This window comes from Dermacentor albipictus, chromosome 7 (assembly GCF_038994185.2).
Source record: "Dermacentor albipictus isolate Rhodes 1998 colony chromosome 7, USDA_Dalb.pri_finalv2, whole genome shotgun sequence".
Taxonomy (NCBI): domain Eukaryota; kingdom Metazoa; phylum Arthropoda; class Arachnida; order Ixodida; family Ixodidae; genus Dermacentor; species Dermacentor albipictus.
In genome coordinates, this window is record NC_091827.1 from 88,827,086 (window position 1) to 88,848,176 (window position 21,091).

The 21,091-nt window shown below is 45.0% G+C and overlaps 1 protein-coding gene across 1 annotated transcript in view; it reads left to right on the forward strand.

Moving 5' to 3' along the window:
* LOC135916776 (deoxyribonuclease-2-alpha-like) overlaps positions 1–21,091 on the forward strand; it is a 74,373-nt gene that overhangs the window by 29,690 nt on the left and 23,592 nt on the right. Inside the window, exons 3-5 of the mRNA XM_065450218.2 lie at positions 1,605–1,677; positions 6,424–6,594; positions 15,731–15,925. Coding sequence (XP_065306290.1) covers positions 1,605–1,677; positions 6,424–6,594; positions 15,731–15,925 — 439 coding nt within the window. The remainder of the gene's footprint in view (positions 1–1,604; positions 1,678–6,423; positions 6,595–15,730; positions 15,926–21,091) is intronic.

Genomic DNA, 21,091 nt, shown 5'->3' on the forward strand with positions numbered 1-21,091 from the left:
CGTTATTACAGACAGCCTAATTATATTCCTTGAGCTGCATTACCCGAAGCAGCGGACATTACAGCAAATCATATTGACCGCAATAAAGACGGGGACAGAGGAAGAAAACACATAAACAGCACGGGCGGTAGAACTACCGCCCGTGCTGTTTATATGTTTTCTTCCTCTGTCCCCGTCCTTTCTGCGGTCAATATGATTTGCAGTAAATACCAACTAGGCCAAACTGAAGTTCTTCTGAAGCGGACATTACCTTCACGAGAAATCGCGATGCATAATTCATTAATTAACAAATACTCACTAGTTTTGTTTTAAATAATTAATTTATTGCACATACTGCAATTTACGAATCGCAACCATCGAGATTGCGTGGTATATCTGCTTGGAACTAATTCTGAGAATGGCACGTGTTTCGAGATATATGCGCCATCAAGCATAGGCTAAACGTGCACTGTTACTCCACTTACTTTTTAAACAAAATACAGTGTTATGCACTGAAGCACAAAAGTAAGTAGGACGCCCATGTATATTGTCACACAATTCCGGAATTCGTATGTCGAAGCTAGTGCCATCCTAGAAGATTCAGGCCACGTGAATACGCGCTGCGAACTCATCGGCTATATTTCATCAATCACAATATGTGCCGTAAGATAGTTAACAAAATGGCAAGTAGTACATTCGTCCATTCTTGTATTTAGTCGGTTATGTATTTCGATTTCTTGTGCAATTAATGTGAACCTCTTCACGTTGTCCAGCTCAAGGTCTAGAAACATGCTACTTGCCACGAAGCATTATTAATGTTCTATATAGTTTAAGAAAGACACCAGAAATCGAGGAAGAAAGGTATGGTGTAATGTCTGCTCACTTATCGCAAAGCAGACATATCTGTTAATGGACTCATCTTTTACATTGAACGTATTCTTTGATTTAATAGATTTTTTTACATTTAGCCACTCAGCACGTGACACTGCGTTTGTGCCCGTTCTTAGCCAATCGTCCGGAATAGGCATGCCCTACTACGGTTTCTACGCAAAAGCCAAACACATATTTTCGGCTCGCAGATATCTCTAAAGCACATTCATCTATTCATAGAATGGTAAATATTATTTGGTTTACTTTTTCTTTATTTAACCATTCGTTATGCAAATTCCACTGGGTGCCTGCATGTTTTTGCATAATCTTCCAGAATGGGTATGTTGCAGTACATAACATAAACATTGCATGACGGTAAAGTTGTGAGCTTTATTCTGGAAAAATATAAACATTCCATGCGATTACATGCTGCATAGGCAGAAAGTCAAGATATTTGTTCACGTGGCGCTTAGTTGTAGAGCATTTTATTAGCCGCTTTACTTAAGCTTCGCTTCACATAGACTTAAACGTGTGCAACAAATATGCATATGTCTTTATATTTTTCTGTACAAAGCTAATAGGTACGGTGAAAGAATGATTATTTCATCTTCTGAATGCACGCACACGCACGCATCAGGGGTTAGCCTTTTGTGATACTACAGACAAGGTACTTCTAAAAGACCAACAACGTGCACATATAATCTGCCTGAATAAATTTTCATACTGAAGTACTCATCATAATTTTATCTTTGCAGAAAGTTGCATACTTGGCTTACAATGATCAGCTGCCACACAACTTTAACGGCACAAGACAAGGACACACAAAGGGTTCGTGCTACATTTCTCAGAAGGAAAAACGCTTCACTTATCCGACTGCAGAGAGTTATAGCGAAATGTTCTCTAAAAAGCAAGTTGCATCAAAAAATTAGACACCGTGGATGTAGATGATTTCTCCCTTCTTAAATCACACGGTCATAAAAGAAAGCTATATAAAGAAGAAAGATAGAAACGAAAAGGGATAGGTAGGGAGTTTAACCAAGGACGTGTCCGGTTGGCTACCCTGCGCTTGGAGGTGGGGAAAGGGGAATAGATAAAAAGGAGGGAGGAGTCAGTCATTCACAGAGTCAGTCGCAGAGGAATGTCTACTGTTACGAGTGCTCGTACAGTCCAATAGCCTTCAAGAACTGCAGAAGTGCGGTAGAGCGGTAGAGTACAGGTGGCAGGCGAAGTTGTGTGTTAGGCTAAAGAGAGAGAGAGAGTGAATTTTGGGCATCCAAGAATGTGCATGTCCGCATGCAAGAATATATAGGCCATGGTCCCAGGGTCCTTTCGTCCAAAGAGCACTCTATTATCTAATCGGCTGAGTTAACGATGTAGATTACGCCGTTGGGCGTCAAAAAATGGGCACTGAACCAGAAGGTGTTCTAAAGAGTCTCATCGCACCCGCAAAAATTGCACGCCGCACTGTTGGCCATTCCTATTAGGAAGGAATAGGAATTTGTAAATAGGACGCCCAACCACACGCGACACAGTAAAGTTGTTTCGCGACGGTAGCGTACAGGTGGCAGGCTAAGTTGTGTGTTAGGGTAAACAGAGTGGAAGCGTGAGGTCACGAAACCCGATGAATTCCATGGTGGCAGTGCGATGTGGCGAGCAAGTTATTGAAGTTGCTGCGCGGAATCTGCTCTTGAGAGTGGTATAGGCACCCACTGATGTTTTTGATGAGCCGAGCGAGCAGCTTTATCTGCTCTGCCGTTGCCGAGAATTCCGCAACGAATCGGCAACCACTGAAATACTATGTCGAGTCTTCCCTCGCGCGAGTGGTGATGAGCGTGCATTATTTTCTACACTAGCTACTCCTGTAATCCATGACGTAGGCAAGCTGCAAAGTTTGTAAGGCTGCTTTCGGATGGCAGAAAATGGCCCAACGGTTTTGGTGGCTGCTGGAGCACGTAATGAGTACACCTTGAAAATCCGCAAGTTCTGCTGCTGTCGACATGTCATTGTGAGAGTATTTAAACTGCAAAGATGGAACAATCCGATGGAACATCCGATAGAACAACCACTCTTCCGGTGGAGCTGTTGAAGTCGGTGGAGCCAAGCGCGTACATGTGTGTGCGGTCAAAATAAAACTTGTGCAGGTGAAGCAGAGACAACTGCTTCAGGTCTAGCGGTGACGTGTTCGCCTTCTTAGCAATCCCAAGAACTGAGTGGCAGACGTGAATTTGCCGGCGGCATCACAATGCCGATGTTGGGCGTTACACATTTATTTACAATGACAAATTTAAAAAGAAAACGAAAACGAAAGCCATATCAATCCAGGCAAATAATGTTAGCTGCTCAATGAACAATCGTCGTTCTCTGTCTAATAATATAGTAGAAATAGGGATGTAAACACGATGGGAATCTTCTCTAACCAATTCTTGCTATACAACATGCATATTCAACATCTAGAGACCAAGCTTTCTCGAACTGTAGGTATATTGAGAAAATTGCACTTTATGTTGCCCAGATAAGCTTAGCTGTTGATATACTATGCTCATTTTGACTCAAACATTAACTACTCTCATTTATTATGGCTGACTACAAGAACAACAAATATTAGGCTAGAAATATTGCAAGAAGGCGCACTCAGAATAGTGGCTGGTGTATCATACTCGTCAGCCTCGAACAATTTTTCAAAGGCATTAGGGTCATAAAATATATGTGCAATTATGAAACGGTTCCTCTTCAGTTGCATAAGTCGCAAGTACATCACAGAATAGTATTCCCACCTGACAATGCAAACCTCGTCCTAAATTTCACTTATTACAAAAACGAGACATCATGAATATTCACATATTCTAGCACTACCAAAAACTCTGAACAGGTTTTTTTATCTGAGTTATAAAAAATATCTCGTATAGCGATGGTAGAACAGTATTTTTGCGACATATTTTCCTTGTACTTTTCGACCCATTGCCGTCTCTTTATTCCTTGCTTTCTTTGTTACGACATTTGGTTTACTTTCTCTAGGTTGATGCCGGCCCTGGCATGTTGTTTGCGAACACTTCTGCGCGAAATATGTGGCGCTTTGCTCGATTTGTTATTTCGTGTGTTTTCCGCCACTGTTGATTGACTTATTTGGGGGAATAGGAGCAATGTCAAGCTGCACAACAGCGGCTTTTCTCCCCTTCTCCTCAGCTGTCTGACATTCAAGTGGTACCATGGGCTCCGGTGCACCTGCATGTATGTGATTAATAAAAAAAAGAAAGTATAGTTGTGCATTGCTCTTTGAAGTCCTAGGTGCTCTTGCCCAAAACCCTTCAATGGAGTAGGTTAGACGTAAATTCGACTTGGCTGTCGCATTTATAGAAAGTTATGTGCTACAGGGTATAGAGCATGTGACTGTATTTTAGCGGTAAGGCATGCCAGAAGTCCGAGCAAATAGCACTTCCTCAGCTTCCCGCAGCCAGCATGCGCTGGTCGAAATTTACGCGTCAGAGGTCAGTTGCAAAAAATTAGGACTTACCGATAACTTGCTGGTCTCCTCCAATAAGCAAGTGCCGCTGGCTGAGTTCGGGTCAAAGGCAGGCAAGTGAGAAAAAAGGACACATACGAAAATTAAATTCAGTTATAAACGAATAGTGCCCCTGTAGTAAAAAAAAATCAATAGCTACATTTTGTAGGCTAAATAGGCACTCATGAATTTATGGTACAAACATTAATGTTGATCTTGAGTGCCAATTTTAATCAAGTGTACGTGATCGAAAATGATAGCGAAATAATATTTTGGCCGAAAATCATACACAATACTTTAAACGTTACTTTAAGCTGACACTAAGAAACAATATTTGGAGATTTATCGCTTGGGTTGCCACGCGCAACAGCGTCACCATGGATCTCAACATATGCATGCAGGCCCGATTCATAGAGATACTGCAACAGTGACTTATAAAATCTGTTGTCGGTTATCCATCTTCCACAGTCTTCAACGTGATCACTGTGCGATTTCACACATTTAAGAACACTTTCACGAATAGTCTTTGTCCCAGAGGACGTCCTAAGCAGGTTCCGGCATGCGCTGCAGACGCGAGGGAACTGCACGCCGGACACTGGAGAATGTCTTCGTATGGTTGACCCCAAGCACAATTGATGGCTGGTGTAAGGGCCGCACCGGCCCGAAGGCTCCGGAGAGAGACTTCCTCCGCACGATAAAGATTGTGGGGAAAGGAGCAGACACGAGCGAGGTTGAGGGCACGCGTGTAGGATGAATTTGCGGGCAATGAGAACAGAACGGGGGTCAGAGGGAAGGAAAAGAGGAAGGGTTACGGGTGTCAAGAAAGAGTGAGCAATGCGGCCTACAAGGTCAGTGTGGTGGTCAAGACCATGCGTCTGCATTCAGTGGACAGCAACGTTCACACTTGTAGACTTTGTGAATTTTGTGTATCTCCTCAAATACACAACGTTTTTGTTACTTGTTTCAGATGATTAACTACGCCAAGGCTCTTAGTATAGATGTGGGTTCCGTATATGTTAAGTAAGTTGACAAGGGTCTCTGTCGCATCGTGTGTAGCCTGCAGCTCAAATAATGAAGGGTCTGTAAATTCCGTTTGATAGCTGTGAGTAACTTGGATCTCAGCGTGTGTTGGACTTGAGAGGGCTGTTTGTCCTCCTTTTGAGTTAGCCGCCACGCCCGTGTACAACACACAGTGTCTCGTAGGTACGGTCGTTTCAGTTGTTGCAATCGTTTGAACCCACCGGCGGAGTTGTGTTTTATTGTAAGGCGAAATCCTTAGATAGGGCCCATGGGACGGAAATTTCACCGCCCGGCGTTGCGAAAACTTGGCTGTCTGGTGTTATGGCACCGAAATTGGGAGTCGAATCCACAACCGTTGGTGGTAATTAAGGCGAAGCTGACAAAGGCACCCGAGCCCAGGATCCAACCTAGAGATATAGGCGAACTGGCCATATTTCCAAGTTGGATTGCAAGGTCGTGTATTGAACCCACTACCTTCGGTGTTAATTAGGGCGAAGTTCATTAAAACACGGTTAAATAAGGGAGAGGTAATTAGGGCACTCGAACCTACAGTCTTCGGTGGGAAAAAAACAACAGAAAGTAAACACGCAATAGAATGAAAATGTAAAATAATGTAATGAATATATCGGGAGCGTGCAGGCTTCCGCCTTCATCCTCTTTAGCGTAGGCTAAAGCGACTGCCAACTTTTTGTGGAAGATTGTCCAAGTTCGTAGTCGTGGCACAATCTCCTTTGAAATAGGAATTGATCGCCGCGGCTGTCGGTAGGCGGCATCTCTTGAGCTTTTTAACTAAAGGCTACTTTTGCTTGCGAGCAACAGCACCTGGTACAGAATGTCGACCGTGTTGGCCAGTGTTTTGCATGAGAGCTTGAATTTTATTCACTTATGTTGCTGTGCCCATCTCTCAAGGTAACTTCGAAGCCAAGTGAGGAAAATTATGGAGCATTGCAGCTTCAACTTTATGGAAATTTTTTTTCATAATCTACCACAGATACGTCTTTGGAGTTCAGCAAAGAAAAAAAAATAAGCCACTGGCATTCCTGATTATGTTGCAGGCGTGCTCTTGGCAGGTCAAAAAATGGACATGGGCGCAGTGTGGCTTCAGCATAGCGTTCCAAGGTTCGTGGATGACGTGAACATGGGTTATGCGTATCCTACCAACGGTCGAGAGAACGGCCAGCTGTTCCTGTGCATCACGTTTCCTCTGGCAACGGTGGAAAAAATATGTACGCTGTCAACGTTTGTATTTTGCTGCCTTCCTAAGTGTACTGGGTGCATACTTCGGAATTTGCCCACACACAAGTAGTAACACAAAAAAAGGACAACATGCATTCAGTTTTGAAAAGAAGATTTAGGGATAGCATTTTGTGCACCCGCACCACATTCAGTTTCTCTTATTTGCCCTTGTCTATGCAATGAATAAGTAAGCGAAAAAGGAGCGAGGTACGCATTTCTCGTTTCAGCTGTGCTTAACGAGACTACATGGGAATTAGCATGTTAATATAGAATGTGTGTGAACGCACATAACCTAGTTCATACCATGCTTTGTTTTCTTTTATGGCCGGCTCAGTTACAGTTTTTTGGAGTGTGCCACAAACAGACAATTTTGCAGCTGAGCAAACAAAAGACGCGCATCGCTTAGGACGGCGTTAGCAAATTGGAGTTCTGATGAAAGCACCTATGACGAATGCGGCAGCGATCAAAAGCAACCGTCAATGGTCATTTATATCAGAATTCAATCCAAAACCCGACAACGAGTAAGAGAGCGGAACCATAAGCTGAGAAGATAGGTCACTCCAGAGGCGCTGATAGATGGAACAGGCAATGAATAGTGTCTTTAACTATAGCCAGTAGGCTAGGAAAATTTTACACCTCACAGATTACAATACGAGGTCACTGCGTCCGCATATGTGCGAAAACGCATCGCAGTACGATCGCAACGTAGATGTCCTAGTAAATAGGAACTACATGCGGTCGAGGTAGTCAAAAGCTTCTCTCCCTGTGCTGCCCACCTCGTTAGCTATTTGAAGGTGCGACATTCATTCAGCGATATGCACCATTCACAAAGTTATGAGCTATGGCTCTGGAAAAAGAGCTCGCTTAAATACGCCTACGTATCGCAGTCAGACAGCTTAGATTTAGCGAAACATTCTGTTCTTTCCGATAAGTGCGTGCGCCGTTCTATCTTACGTCAAGGGAGACCAAGTGCAGGCTTGACGCTTCTCTCTTTTTCGTATTTAGCGCATCACATTTACACTGTCGCTCTCGTAGCCTGCTCATTCGCCGAATTGAGGAAGGGCACCTACGTTCACCTGCAGCTCTCGGACGCCCTACTTGTGTTGCCCAGCGCGTGCAATGTCTACTATGAACGTCCTGATAGGCTTTCGATGAAATATGCTCACTCGATTCATCACCTACCGATACACAAGCGCACTCTTTTCAGTTTGATTTGATGGTGAAAAGGGCAGTTGTATCAGAGCCGAAATATTATTAAATCAGTTACTGCCCCAGTGAGCAACACAAGCAGTAATACGTTAGATAATACCTCCTTCCGACATATCGCAAGAACAAGCCGGCAGCGAGCATGTAGCCAATTTTTACTGTGATTCAACCAATTAATCTGTTTCTATATGCTATGTTGATGTCATATCAGATTGGTGAGTTTGATCAGCTTCTTTCGCATCGGTGTGTGAGCGCACCACTGAAGTTCAAGCTCCGTGATGTTGATATTCCTTAGCATAATCCCACCGCCTCTACTTCAGTACGTCTGTTTTCGTGTTGCAGATAGAAGCGACAAATATTACATCTTTCCTGCGTAGCATTCACCATCCTCCAGACTTTCAGACTCTTGTTTTTAAAGCCACGGGCTCTTCTGTCAGCAATTGAATTTGTATGCGCTTTGCTGTTAGTGCACAAGCTGTTCTTTTTATCAAAGTTGTTGGAGCGTAAGTTCTTTTCAGCCCGTCTGCCACTTTGATCGTTTTGCAGTAGTGTGCAGTCAGACATCTTATTACTATGTAATTCCTAAAAATGTTTTACAGAAAAACTGTTAGTCTCTAGTTGGTTTGGATCTTTAGTGGCGTGTTCACCCAAAAGGCGGCAGCTGGAAGGGGGGATGTGTTTTAGTTTCCGCGTAACAGAATTATGTTTTCTCGTACTTTCGAATAACAATCCCAAGCTATCGTGTCTTCTGCTTGTTTTTAAGGCGTTCTTTGCGCATTTTCTGAAGCAAGTTACCTTCAAACATTCATTTAGTTGAATAATGGACTTGCGCATGGCGGACGGCCTAGGAGAATAAAGTTGTATGCTTTGCTCCCTCGCACCTGCGTGCGCGTGTGACGTACGTCACTTGTGGGGGTGGTGCTTGCATAACGTCGTCTAACTGAATTCAACCTATATTTTACACATTGACTACCTTCTCTGTGAGTTGCGTGTTCTAAGTCCTGAAACTATGTCATCTACATAACATCCGAAGACCTAATTTCTGGCTGTATAGCACATGCCAACAGAAAAAGAACATTCGCTAAAATACCATAGTCCAGGATCAACCAGTATTTCTGCATGATCCATCTGCCAATGTGAAAGGTAACTGTATTATAGCTGGCTTATATGAGTTATATGAAAGTTTCACTCTTAAACTTATTAAATGAAGAAATACCAGTTCGACGGCTCCTTTTTCACTTTCCAGCGCATGAGACAGACAACATTCTTGACTGTCCCACGTCATCTACAGTGGCAGGTGCACAATGGCAGCTTCTTGAAGCTGTGGAGTTTGTTGAAGATATGATGCTGTATAAATGTTGTGCATGTTCTTTGGTTGTAATAGACTCGTAGTGGCACTAACGCATTAATATTTTCAGTGCTGCTCTTTCTCACTGTCGCATGAAATTACTAACAGACTAATACTTTCACTTTATCATGAGGTTAGTGCATCTACAGTGGATTCCAGCCAGCTCGGGCTTCAAAGAGCAAGGCCACTCCCCTTTGCGCTACTACACTTACTTTCCCTCGTGATTTTTTTGTGCCGTTTTTGCAAATATACATGGCTCTTTTTGTTTCCATGGTTTGCATGAAATTTACTATCTCTCTTTCTGTGACTTCCTTTTTAAGGACATCAGGTTGTCTGTTGGCGCTGTAATACACTTTGTACTTGGTTGGCAACTTTGTTTACCTATTTCTGCATTCCGCGTCCACGCTATGGAGGGACATGTATTTGTGCACCTTAGTCAGCCATTTGTTTTCATCCATGTTCCTTAGCCTTTCTTCAAAGCTAATCTTGCTCTGCACGTCTCACATTTCAAAAGAAGCCCAATGCATGCAACTTTGCACTCCCTCAACTGAGGTTTTGTTGTGGGCCCCTAGAGCATGTGGGCCCACTGCTTTTGGTACATCTCGAACCCCGACAAGATTTCTGATTTATAGCGCAGAATTTCATTTACAAACGTTATAGCTGGCACCATTACAATTTTCCAAATTCGTCGCACCATTTCGTATTTATGGTAGCACCACAGTGCTTTGTTTCACGATTGCTACATTACGAGGCAAATAGACACGCGGACATCTGTTGGCCTATCGCTATCGGACGCTAGGCGTCGTCCTTGCTGCACACAATGCAAGTTATGCTGTGCAATGTGGCTTGGTGCTCATGGGAAGTCGTCTTTATCGTGTAGCATTTGCCCCTTTTTATGCGAAGCATATTACGAGAGCTCAACCCAGCTCCTCAGGCGCGGCGGTGTCGCCTTCAGTACCACGTGACACCGTTACGTCACGACAGAGGAGAAACGGGGCTCCAACACGCGCCATCGCTCGCGGCGTCGCGGCGTTATGTAAGCAGCTGCGCTTGCCTCTGCTAGACACTCACGAGGTGAGATGCCTCCTGGAGGCAGAGCTGCTCGTTGGAATGAGAAGCGAAGGTTGCGGCGTGCTACAGAGACTGATTTTCTAGGTGGCTTTGGCTCAACTCTTGCAAGATGCGCTGGGTGGGAATCGAACCAGGGTCTCCGGAGTGTGAGACGGAGACGTTACCACTGAGCCACGAGTACGATGCTTCAAAGCGGTACAAAAGCGCCTCTAGTGAATGCGGTGTTGCCTTAGAAACGAGCTGTTTCTAAGGCTCAGGCGTGCGTCGCTTGCTCAGGCGCACATTTCGTTGCCGCGCCGAACGCTGCGTTGCTCGACGCTCACCGCGTCCAATGCAGGGCGCGTAGTCGCTGCGCCGTAGCCCATTGTCTTACACCCCTTGGCGGGTCAACGGGAACGCTGTCGCGTTCCACTCTTGAAGGCGAAGCAGAATAACGCATGAGTTGTTTCTTCGTCTAGCCGAACGAAATGTAGCCAAGCAACAGCAGTTCACCAGGCTAAACAGTGGTTCAACAACTAAAATAAAGGCTAATATGCTTCGCATCCTGGGCTTAACCTTAGCTAAGCCACAGCCATTTTTATTTCGCTTCTATGTAAACACCAACATGTACAGCACATCAGAAACGCTCCTACACCGCTTACGACTCGAGGCGCGTCCTATTCTTGCATCGTGCAAGGAAATGAGTGCATCCACTGTGGCAAAACGGCATCTTTTGTTGAGAACTGTCTCACTGAGCACCCGTAGCAAGACTAGCCGCGCGAGATTTTTCGCACCCGGTTCTGTTATCCTCGTGTTGCGTCCCTTTTGGTTAGCACTAGCAGAATGCTCAGGCTGCATACCTTTACGTATATGAATTACGGTAACACGCCTTAGTGACTTAATACTGCTTGCCATACGTGCTTCAGGCCTTTTTATTTCATCTGGAAGTTTTCTGCTCATGCCAATGGTTCCATTCGAATCCTCGGGCTAGCAAAATGCACTTTTGCATAGCTTGAAAAATGAATAAAAGCTTCGCATTTCACTTGTAAGTATACACAAAGGGGTTGGCTATTCAAATAAGTTATCAATTATTTGATGAAATGATCCCCAACGTTGCTGAAGAGAACAATATCCTAAAGGAACCGTAGGCTGCTGAGGTATAGTTCTTGTGGAGACTTAACCTTAATCTCTTTTTCCAATTTAACATCAGTATTAGATACAAACTTGATGTGTGTAACAGGGCAGAGTTTGCACCACATCGCCTGACACGTTTTCTTACCAGTATTGTCCGCGCTTTGTGCTTTCAGTAATGTGGTATCGTTATACATATGAAAGGAATGGCGGTTCAGTAGACGTAGGCAATACCGGATTCTACCGAAACATCAATATGCAGTCGAAAATATGCAGGGCAGGGAGAGAATTTGAAAGAGATGGTCGGCGTTATAAGAGAAGCACAACTAACAGCCGTCCATATCAGGGTGTGATCCAATGAAGCGCCAATAAATTTGGCAAGGAAGAGCCAATTTGAGAGATCCGTAGGTGGCTGCCTGGCTATCGGCGTGGTTCAATGAGAGCTCATGATCATGCTTTGGATACATAACTTTTCCTATATTATATCGCAACCATATTTTCCTCAGGAGCGCGAGAGTCAGTGTCCACGCGAGATATCAACAGTATTCGAAGCGGTCACTTCTATGAATATGTCTAAACGTTGTACTAGGCTCGTGATCTAAGCCATACTTACTGTGAACAACGAAAGCAAGCTATTGTTTTAAGACAAAGTGCTGCTAAAGTGGTCCCTTTATTGATTTGCTAATCTTTTTTTGCTTGATGTGGTAAATATCAATGTGAACCTTCTCAGTTTATGACAAATGCTTAAGCGTAGAGTAAAAAAGAATCCAACGAAGTGCTACTGAAGTTATGCAAGTAAAAAAAAAATCCTACCATAAGTAGAAGAGTTCTGCTTATATTTGTTCTATTTATTGTCGGACATTTTTTTTACTTGCATAATTTCAGCAGCACTTCATTGGATTTTCCTTACTCTACACTTAAGCATTTGTCATAGACTGCGAAGGTTCAGATATATATTTCCCACATCAAGTAACAAAAAAGAGAAGATTCACTTTCGCTATAATTTCCTCCTCCAGTACACTGCATATCCAGGCTTGGAATGGCGCCTGACAGGCATAAAATGCCGACAGCCAGTGGGGCTATGCTAGTACAGGTGCAACCATATTAGGAAGGTCCACTAAGCTTCAACAACAGACACTCCTTGACCAGAAGAGGAGTTGGCCTTCCTGGTTCAGTATTCGGCCACTACCTCCCGAATGAGTTCTTCAATCAACCCATGGCCCTCAGTCCTCAGCAGCTGTGGTGCACCTGACGAAGGCGGCCGCCAGACCTACAGCGCAGCAGAGGGTGCTAAGAATTTCTGGACTCGGACTAGCCGCCTCTGGGAACTCAACCTGGCAACGTTCAACACACGAACCCTTTTGAGTGAAGCTAGCTTAGCAGCACTCTTTGAGGAACTATCAGGCATTATATGGGATATTATTGGCCTTAGTGAGCTCAGAATTAGTGAAGCTTATTCAGTACTGAATAACGGCCACGTCCTCTGCTATAGAGGAATCCCACATAAGAAGCAATACGGGGTAAAATTCCTATCCATAAGGAAATAGCGGGCAACTTTGACGAATGCTACACTATCAATGAAAGGGTAGCAGTAGTCGTAAAGAAGCTAAATAGGAGGTGTAGGGTAAAGGTAGTACAAGCCTACGCTCCAACCCCCACTCATAAGGATGGAAAAATAGAATAGTTTTATGAAGATGTTGAATTAGCGATGAGAAAAGTGCAAGCTCAGTATATACACTAGTCATGGGCGACTTCAACGCAAAAGTAGGCAAATAGCAGGCTAGTGAACAAGTAGTTCGTAACCACGGCACCGATTCTGGTAGATGCTGGTAGAATTCGCGGAAAGGAATCAGCTGCGAATAATGAACACCTTCTTCAGGTAGCATAGCAACAGAAAGTGCACCTAGAAAAGCCGTAATAGTGAAACAAGAAATTAAATATACTTCATACTGTCTGCCGATTCCAGCAGAGTGTAGTATATAGAAGTGTTAGGTAGAGTAAAGGGCAGTGACCATAGGTTAGTGAGGTCTAGAATTTCTCGCCATTTGAAGAGAGAAAATAAAATTAGCCAAGAAGAAACAGGCCACCTAGATGCAGTGATTGTAAAAGCAGACGAATTCAGGCTAGTGCTTGCAAAAAAAATAGTCAGCCTTGGAACAGAGGGATGAAAATGACATAGAGGTAATTGACGAAACCGTAACTAGACTGGCTTAAGAAGGAGCAGTTGACGTAGGAGGTAAGGCACCAAGGCAACCAGTAGGTAAGCTCACCCAAGCAACGATGGACCTAGTAAAGAAATGACAAAGAATGAAAGTGCCCAACTCAATAGATCAGATAAAATTCTCGGTACTGGCAAAACTGATCAAGAAGGAGAAAGTAACAGATATTCGAAATTAGAACGTGAGAAAGCCTGAGGAAGCAGTAAAAAATGAACGCAGTATAAAAACAGTGAGAAGGAAACTTAGCATCGGCCAAACCAAGATGTATGCACTGAAAGAAAAGCAGGGTAATACCATCAGCCTTTTCCATGATATAGTAAAAGCAGCAGAAGGTTTCTATACCAACATGTACAGTACCCAGACCAGCCACGCTACCTCCATTCGAAGTACTAATGAACACGATACAAAGGGCCCTCCTATAACTTAGCGATGAAGTTAGACAGCCCTTGCAAGACATGAACCTGGGAAAAGCGGTAGGAGAAGATGGAATAACAGTCCATTTATTTAAATATGGAGGCGATATCATTCTTGAACAGCTTGTGGTCCTTTAAACGAAATGTCTCACGACTTGCAGGGTTCCAGAGAACTGCAAGAATTTTAACATTGTACTAATCCACAAAAAGGGAGACGTTAAAGAATTGAAAAAGTATAGGCACATGAGCTTACGTCCAGTATTCCATAAAATATTTGACAAAGTAATTTCAAGTACACTAAGGGCAACACTGGACTTTAGTCAACCAAAGAAACAGGCAGGTTTCAGAAAGGGATACTCTATAATGGATCACATCCACGTCATCAATCAGGTAATCGAGAAATCTGCAGAGTACAATCAACCTCTCTATATATCATAGATTGCGAAAATGCATTTTATTCTGTAGAAATACCAGCAGTCAAAGGGGCATTAGGTAATGGAGGAGTAAGGATGCATAAGTGAATATCTTAGAAAATACGCACAATGGATTCACAGCTGCCTTAATTATTCTCTATAAAAGTAGAAGGATACTTATAGAGAAAGGGGTCAGGCAAGGAGACACAATTTCTCCAACGCTATTCACGGCATGCTCTGAAGAAGTATTCAAGCTATTAAACTGGGAAGGCTTAGGAGTGAGGATCAACGCCGAATATCTCAGCAACCTTCGGTTTGCAGATGACATTGTCCTGTCCAGCAGCATTGGGGTCAAATCACAACAAATGATTGAGGAGCTTAAGAGAGAATGTATAAGAGTGGGGTTGAAGATTAGGATGCAGAAGACAAAGATAATTATTAGTAGCCTGGCAAGGGAACAAGAGTTCGGGATCGCCAATCAGCCTTTAGATGCTGTGAAGGCGCACTTTTAACGAAGGTCAATTACTCACAGAGAACCATGATCATGAGAAGGAAATTTATAGAAGAATAAAAATGACTTGGTGTGCATGCGGCGGACATCGCGAGATCCTGACTGGAAGCTTGCCACTATCATTGAAAATAAGTGTGTACAATAAATGCATTCTGCGGGCGCTAATTTATGAGGAACAACTTTGCTCGAGAACAAGTTAGGGAGCGCGCAAAGAGCGATGGAAGGAAGAATGCTGGGCCAACCGTTAGGAGACAGGAAGAGAGCGGTGTGGATCAGGCACCAAACCGTAATATCGGATATTCTAATCGACATTAAAAGAAAAAAAAATGGAGCTGGGCAGGCGAGGTAATGCGTACGATAGATAACTAGTGGACCAGTAAAATTAAAGAATGGGTTTCAAGAGAGGGGAAGTGCAATCGAAGACGGCAGAAAACGGTGGTGATGAAGTTAGGAAATTCGCAGGCGCAAGTTGGAATCGGTTATCGCAGGGCAGGGATACTTGGAGATCGCAGGGAGAGCCCTTCGTCCTGCAGTGGACATAATATAGGCTTATGGTGATGCTATATTTCCATGAGCACACAGAAAACCTAGGATCTTTACTCATAAAGGATCCCTTCATTCAATGCGTGGTCATGCTATAGGCATATTCCTTCTGCGTGCGCCGTAGGTATATAAATAAATTGCGCACACTTTCTTACCGCGACTCAAATAATGTCAAGGCTGGTTCCAATTACGTGTCCGGCCATGCGAGAATAAACTTAGGAAATATGAATTTGTGAATTGTTAGTCCGACTGACAGTTGTGCAACATTGTTTTATAAAAACACATTTCGCAGCATACCACCTTCAAGTCCAGGGTGCCAACGTGTACCAGACACGCTACCTGCCGTGGACGAACGCATTTCCGATATTTGCTGGGTTACTGAAGAGGAATTACATGAGGAAGTTAAAGGGCCTACAAGTCGACATTCTTCTAACCCGAAAGAACAGACCCGTTTTGGCCATTGCGAAGTCGCCGAAATGGAACAAAGGTACAACACGCCATGGGACATAAGTGTCTCTTTGGTTTTCATAACGTTTTAGTGGTGCACGTCGAATCTCAGTTGAGAAAGTAAGGTTTACTCGTATAGAAAGTCTCGTATAGATTACGGTGACGTTGTGCTAAAATGCTCGCCTAAAATACAGCAAAGGAAATACGTGCAACTTGCATAAGCAGTTCCTTCCGATAAAAAAAAAACATACAAAGAAAGGTATCAGTAAAATCAGCGATAAAATGTGGAGCTATCATACAAACCGCTCTTTCAATTTCGATTAACTTGTTTAAAAATACACATACTTATCCAATAGTTCAAGAAAGTGTATTCATGCAAGTGTAAACGTAGCTTGCTAGACTAACTGCAATCATTACTTGACGCAACACTAACATTTGGCATATATTTTGGCTTGTAGCAGTCTTACGCCGTACATTAACAGAGGCATCAATCTTTTTCTGTGTTACCCCTGTGCATCCAAAGTTTTTCTGTGGTCAGTGCATTCTCTACATGTGCTTAAAGGCCCACTGCAACGAAATTTCACTTGTGTTAAAGTCCGCACGAATGCTTAGCAAATATTATCAATGTGTTCTTGGCGATGCTGCAGCACTGATAATTGGCTAATTTTCTTATCAGCAGCCTTTAAATAGCGCTTAGCAGGTCACGCGTGCATCTCGCGGTGAGCGGTAGTGATGTGGCTATGGTGAACGTTTTGGTAACGTACACGAGTGCTGACCTGTCAGTGGCGCCTAGGCGCTCACGCGCGTCGGTCGCTCAACATATGCAAGGTGATGGGTTGCAAGTTGATGGATTGAAACGTGATTTGAGCTGTTGCAAGAATGACGACGCGTTGCGTGGCTGTCAGGCAGTGGCGTAGCTAGGTCGTCTGGCACCCGGGGCCCATAGGTCTTTTGTCACCCCCCCAGGGTGTAGCCGGCGGAAAGAGGGGTGTCTTCAGACGTATATGACACCCCCCCCCCCCTCCGCTGGCCCCTTGCACCCGGGGCCCACGGCCCCCCGGCCCCCCCTGTTGCTACGCCACTGCTGTCAGGTGATGGAGCACTTACTCGAACACGAGCGATGCCTGTGCAGTACCCAACGCTGCGTAGCGGAATGCTGAACACATTTCCTGTCCCACCTTTCAGAACGCGAACGTGCACCACGCCTGAAAGCTACGCGAACAAAAGCATGAAAGCTGCATTTGATGAAGCTACGCAAGCTACATTTAGCGAGCACACTCATTTTCCTATGCAGGATCTAGTTTTTAAACGCTTTCTCGTGAAGCTATAAGTATTATAAGACGTAATGGTGCTCAAAAAGCTAATGTAACTTATATTCAGGGGCGATATTCTCAATCGATCATATCCCATTGTGCATCATCTTACAGATACTTCGCGTGTTTCTACATTGTACCCGTCGAAGTAGATGAACGAAAGCTTTTCCGACACAGCGCCAGAAGTGCTGTAAGCAGGAACCGCATGCTGCATTTGTGACGAAGGAGAACGCGACGCGTCGGCCATGATGCAGATGCGGTGGCAAGCCATGTAAGAATGCGATGCCACCAGGACGAAATGGATGAAACATTACCACGGCAAGATTTCGGCCTGTCTGGCCGTGACTTTACGCGCCCCTTACGCCGATGACACAGCCGGCCAAGACGGTATGCCCTTCTAGTCAGGCCGTGCCGAGCCTCAGCTACCTCATCGTTTCCTACAGGTGGCGGTAGTTGTCAGCTCGGTCGACGAATCCAGCGCTCCCAGTGTACCAGGCAGCTGCCGGTGAAGTCAGAACCGTCATGTCGGAGACGCTAAAGTCGCAAAAGCGTAACCCTGCACGGTAAACGTGACCGGCCGCAGTGCAAACGCACAAGTGCGCGGCGAGCGAGCGTTTTGCTGTTTGTCGAAGGCGCAAACTTAACAAGATCGCTCCAGTGAACTCGAACTATATACAGGCCACAATGGGGCTGGTCAGCCAAAATAGTGCGTGACGCACTCTGCTCCAGCGGCGCCGGCGTCAGATAGGACATGCTGCATCCCCGCGACAGCCACGCTAGACTGTAGAACGTCCAATTTTCGCCGATGTAGCGTAACTCCTCCACGCAGTGAACCGCGTCTTCCTTACGCCGGACTACGTATATGCACGCCTTTAGCTTTGTCAGCCCAATGCACTCTTCTTCTCTGAGCGGAGACAGAACGCATCGAGGCCCTGTTCCTTGAACGTAGAGAAGCAGATACAGAAAACCGGCTTGACTCAGAGAATACTGCACATTACAAGAATGCGCACGAAGAAGCTAGCAGAGTATACTAACGCTCTAGCCAGCAAGCGTGCAGGACCAGGGAAGCAGACCACCCGGACGCTGGTTCTCCCTAGCGGGTGAAAGTGAAAAACAGCCAAAGATTGTATATGTGAAATGTGGAGTTTACGAAAATATTAAGCGGTACATTGTGTTATCGAAGAGTAAAACTAGTATTGCTAGCATGGCAGAGGGGAACAGTTTATCAAACATAAAGATAAACAGCACAGTTGTGTCATCAACTGAATGATGAAGGAGGCCGAGTGTAAATCAATCGTGATGGTTACGTCGGCGTGCTGGGCCATACAGTATACTTGGATTGACAGAGTGGGTACTACAAGACAATATAAATTTAGGTAGGTTTACCGTCAGCTCAAGCAAAACGGAAATTCAAAATCTGGTGCACTAAACATCCATTGCAACACTGCTGTCCAGGCAATACGCCACCACCAAGTCTTTTTAAAGCCCCTACTCGCACAACTCAGGCAAAATTGAACACATGTACCTTCAAGAGTTCTCACACGGCCTTCAAATAACAGGTGACCTAGCCGCATTGGGAAGGCAAGGTGAACTGCGCCCACAGATACAGGGGGCCTAGGTTTCATTCGCTTCTAGTGAGAGGTTCGCGCGACTCTAGGTAATTTACATATTTTACATAATTACAGTGCAGGCTCACTTAATCTGGTGGTCGTTTTCAGCGAATGATCAATGATATCGTGTTATGGTTCCCGCGCAAACGCCGTACCGGAGCGTCATTTTTCTGCAATCGGAACCTCGAGCGGTTATTTGCCACAAGCTCTTTAGAAATCTATGAAGGTATTCTCGTTCGCTCACTTAGAGAGGCACAATCAGCTTTTAGAGGATACGAGTGAGTCACACCGCACGCGTCGCCGTCTGTGGGGGACAGCATTCCAGCCGGAAGGCCATATGCAGGCTGTACTAGCACAGTCACAGGAATTATGCTGGTAGCCTTCCGAAAGGGATACTATTCTTCACGGTGAATTTGCAGAACCACTATCAGTGCGCGCGTCAGAAAAGCGCGGTATAGGGTAGGGACAGCGCGGGGAGTAATTTAAAGAATGACGAGACGGTACGCATGCACGACTAGAGCACTGCACGGCCCATGTTTGCACGAGCAGACCCGGCCCGGGCCTCGGACTATATGAACAGGCCCAGCCGGGACTCACCGGATAATCTTGGTCTGTACATGCCTTAAGGTTACCATTGCCTCGGCGATCGATTTTAAGCCATTGCAATAAAACTACGTGCAGTGACAATAACACATTGGGAACAACTTGTTCCTACAAAGCACGAGAACAGCTAAACTGAAAGAGCCGACAGAAGCGAAACCTGGGTTTAAAATTTCTACCAATGGATTTTATTCTACGCAAGTGTGCAGAACTCTTGCGTACGTTTTCTGTTGTTAACTCCAATAATTACGCACATTCGTACGATATGTAACAGTTTCGCCAGAAGACGAAGCGTTGACAGCTATAACGAGGCTTAGCGCTGCACCTTAGCTCCTCGCACGCTGCTTTAACAATACGCGGAGGCAACATGGCGGTGCCCAGAACGCGAGACTACTGCTGCTGCGCAGCAGAAACAACGCTGTAACAGCTACATGTAGTTTCACTACGCCGTAGCGCGATAATAGACAGCTTTAGTTACACGTACATAGAGGCCTCACGTAGGCAAACGTGAAAAGTCTACGTACCTGAGCTACACGTACGCGACGCACGCCAAAAGGGACCCCGTAACTCCATCTATCGGGAAATGTGAACACGGCGGTAGCCAATTCAATCCTGCCGCCGTGTTTCGATGCGAGCCATCTGCGCACGCGCGGCCCGCTATCGCTTGTTCGTGATCTCGCGGAACTCCCACGCGAAGCTGTCTACGTGCGCAAGAAACGCACGCAAAGAATTGAATCTCACGTACGTCCGTGAGACGCGCGCGCGCCCGCTACGTTTTACGCATGCGCACTGCTGACACGTGGAAGCTCTACGTACGCAAAGCCTCTACGTACGTGTAACTAAAACTGTCTACTGTCTAATGTTGACAACGGCGTCCCTGACGACGCAGCTCTATCGTGCACGAGACGAGAAAGACGGAAACATAGGAAACCTTTTGGCGTTTGGCAGCGCTAGGTTTAGCTTGACGTTTACTGTTCTTTCCGGCCACACCAGTGTATGCTCTATGGTGTCGTATTGGTACTTAGTACTTCTTCTTACACAGCTTCTTAGTACAGTTTCTTAGGAGCAAAGATAATGTGTGAACGCACACCGCTAATGGCAGCTGTATACAGAAGCCAGAGCGCTGTCCTAGATACGGCAGAGTCAATTAAGCGAATTGTGACGATGATTCATTTTGTTTACACAGCGTTAAACACGATGAACAACTAGCCAGCCCGGTATCATACCTTGCGTGCGATCGACTTGGCTTCGCCGCTTTTGCAGCAAAATGAAACTCTCCATGCGCGTGCTGCTCGCGCGCGTCACGATCGAGACAGCTCGACGTCGGCGGCACGAACGCCCCTTCGGTGTCCTAATTGATATCACAATGAAATGGCTCTTGTAAATAGTAAAAACTTCCTACCAATCACGTATTAAATTTTTTTTATACACCCTAGACAGTCAACAACTGGCCACCGTACGTCAATTGAAGCATGTACATAGATGGTCTGTAAACATTGTAGGAACCGTCAACCAACACAAGTAATTAGGCTGTATAGTAACATTGTGGCTTACATGTGCTTATGTACTTGCTACTGACGTTTTACTAGCCCCCTAGCAGCATCTATCCGTATGTGTCAACATGTTGGTAAAAGGCAATAGGCAACCTAGAAGGTGCATGTACATGGAAAACAGATGCAACTT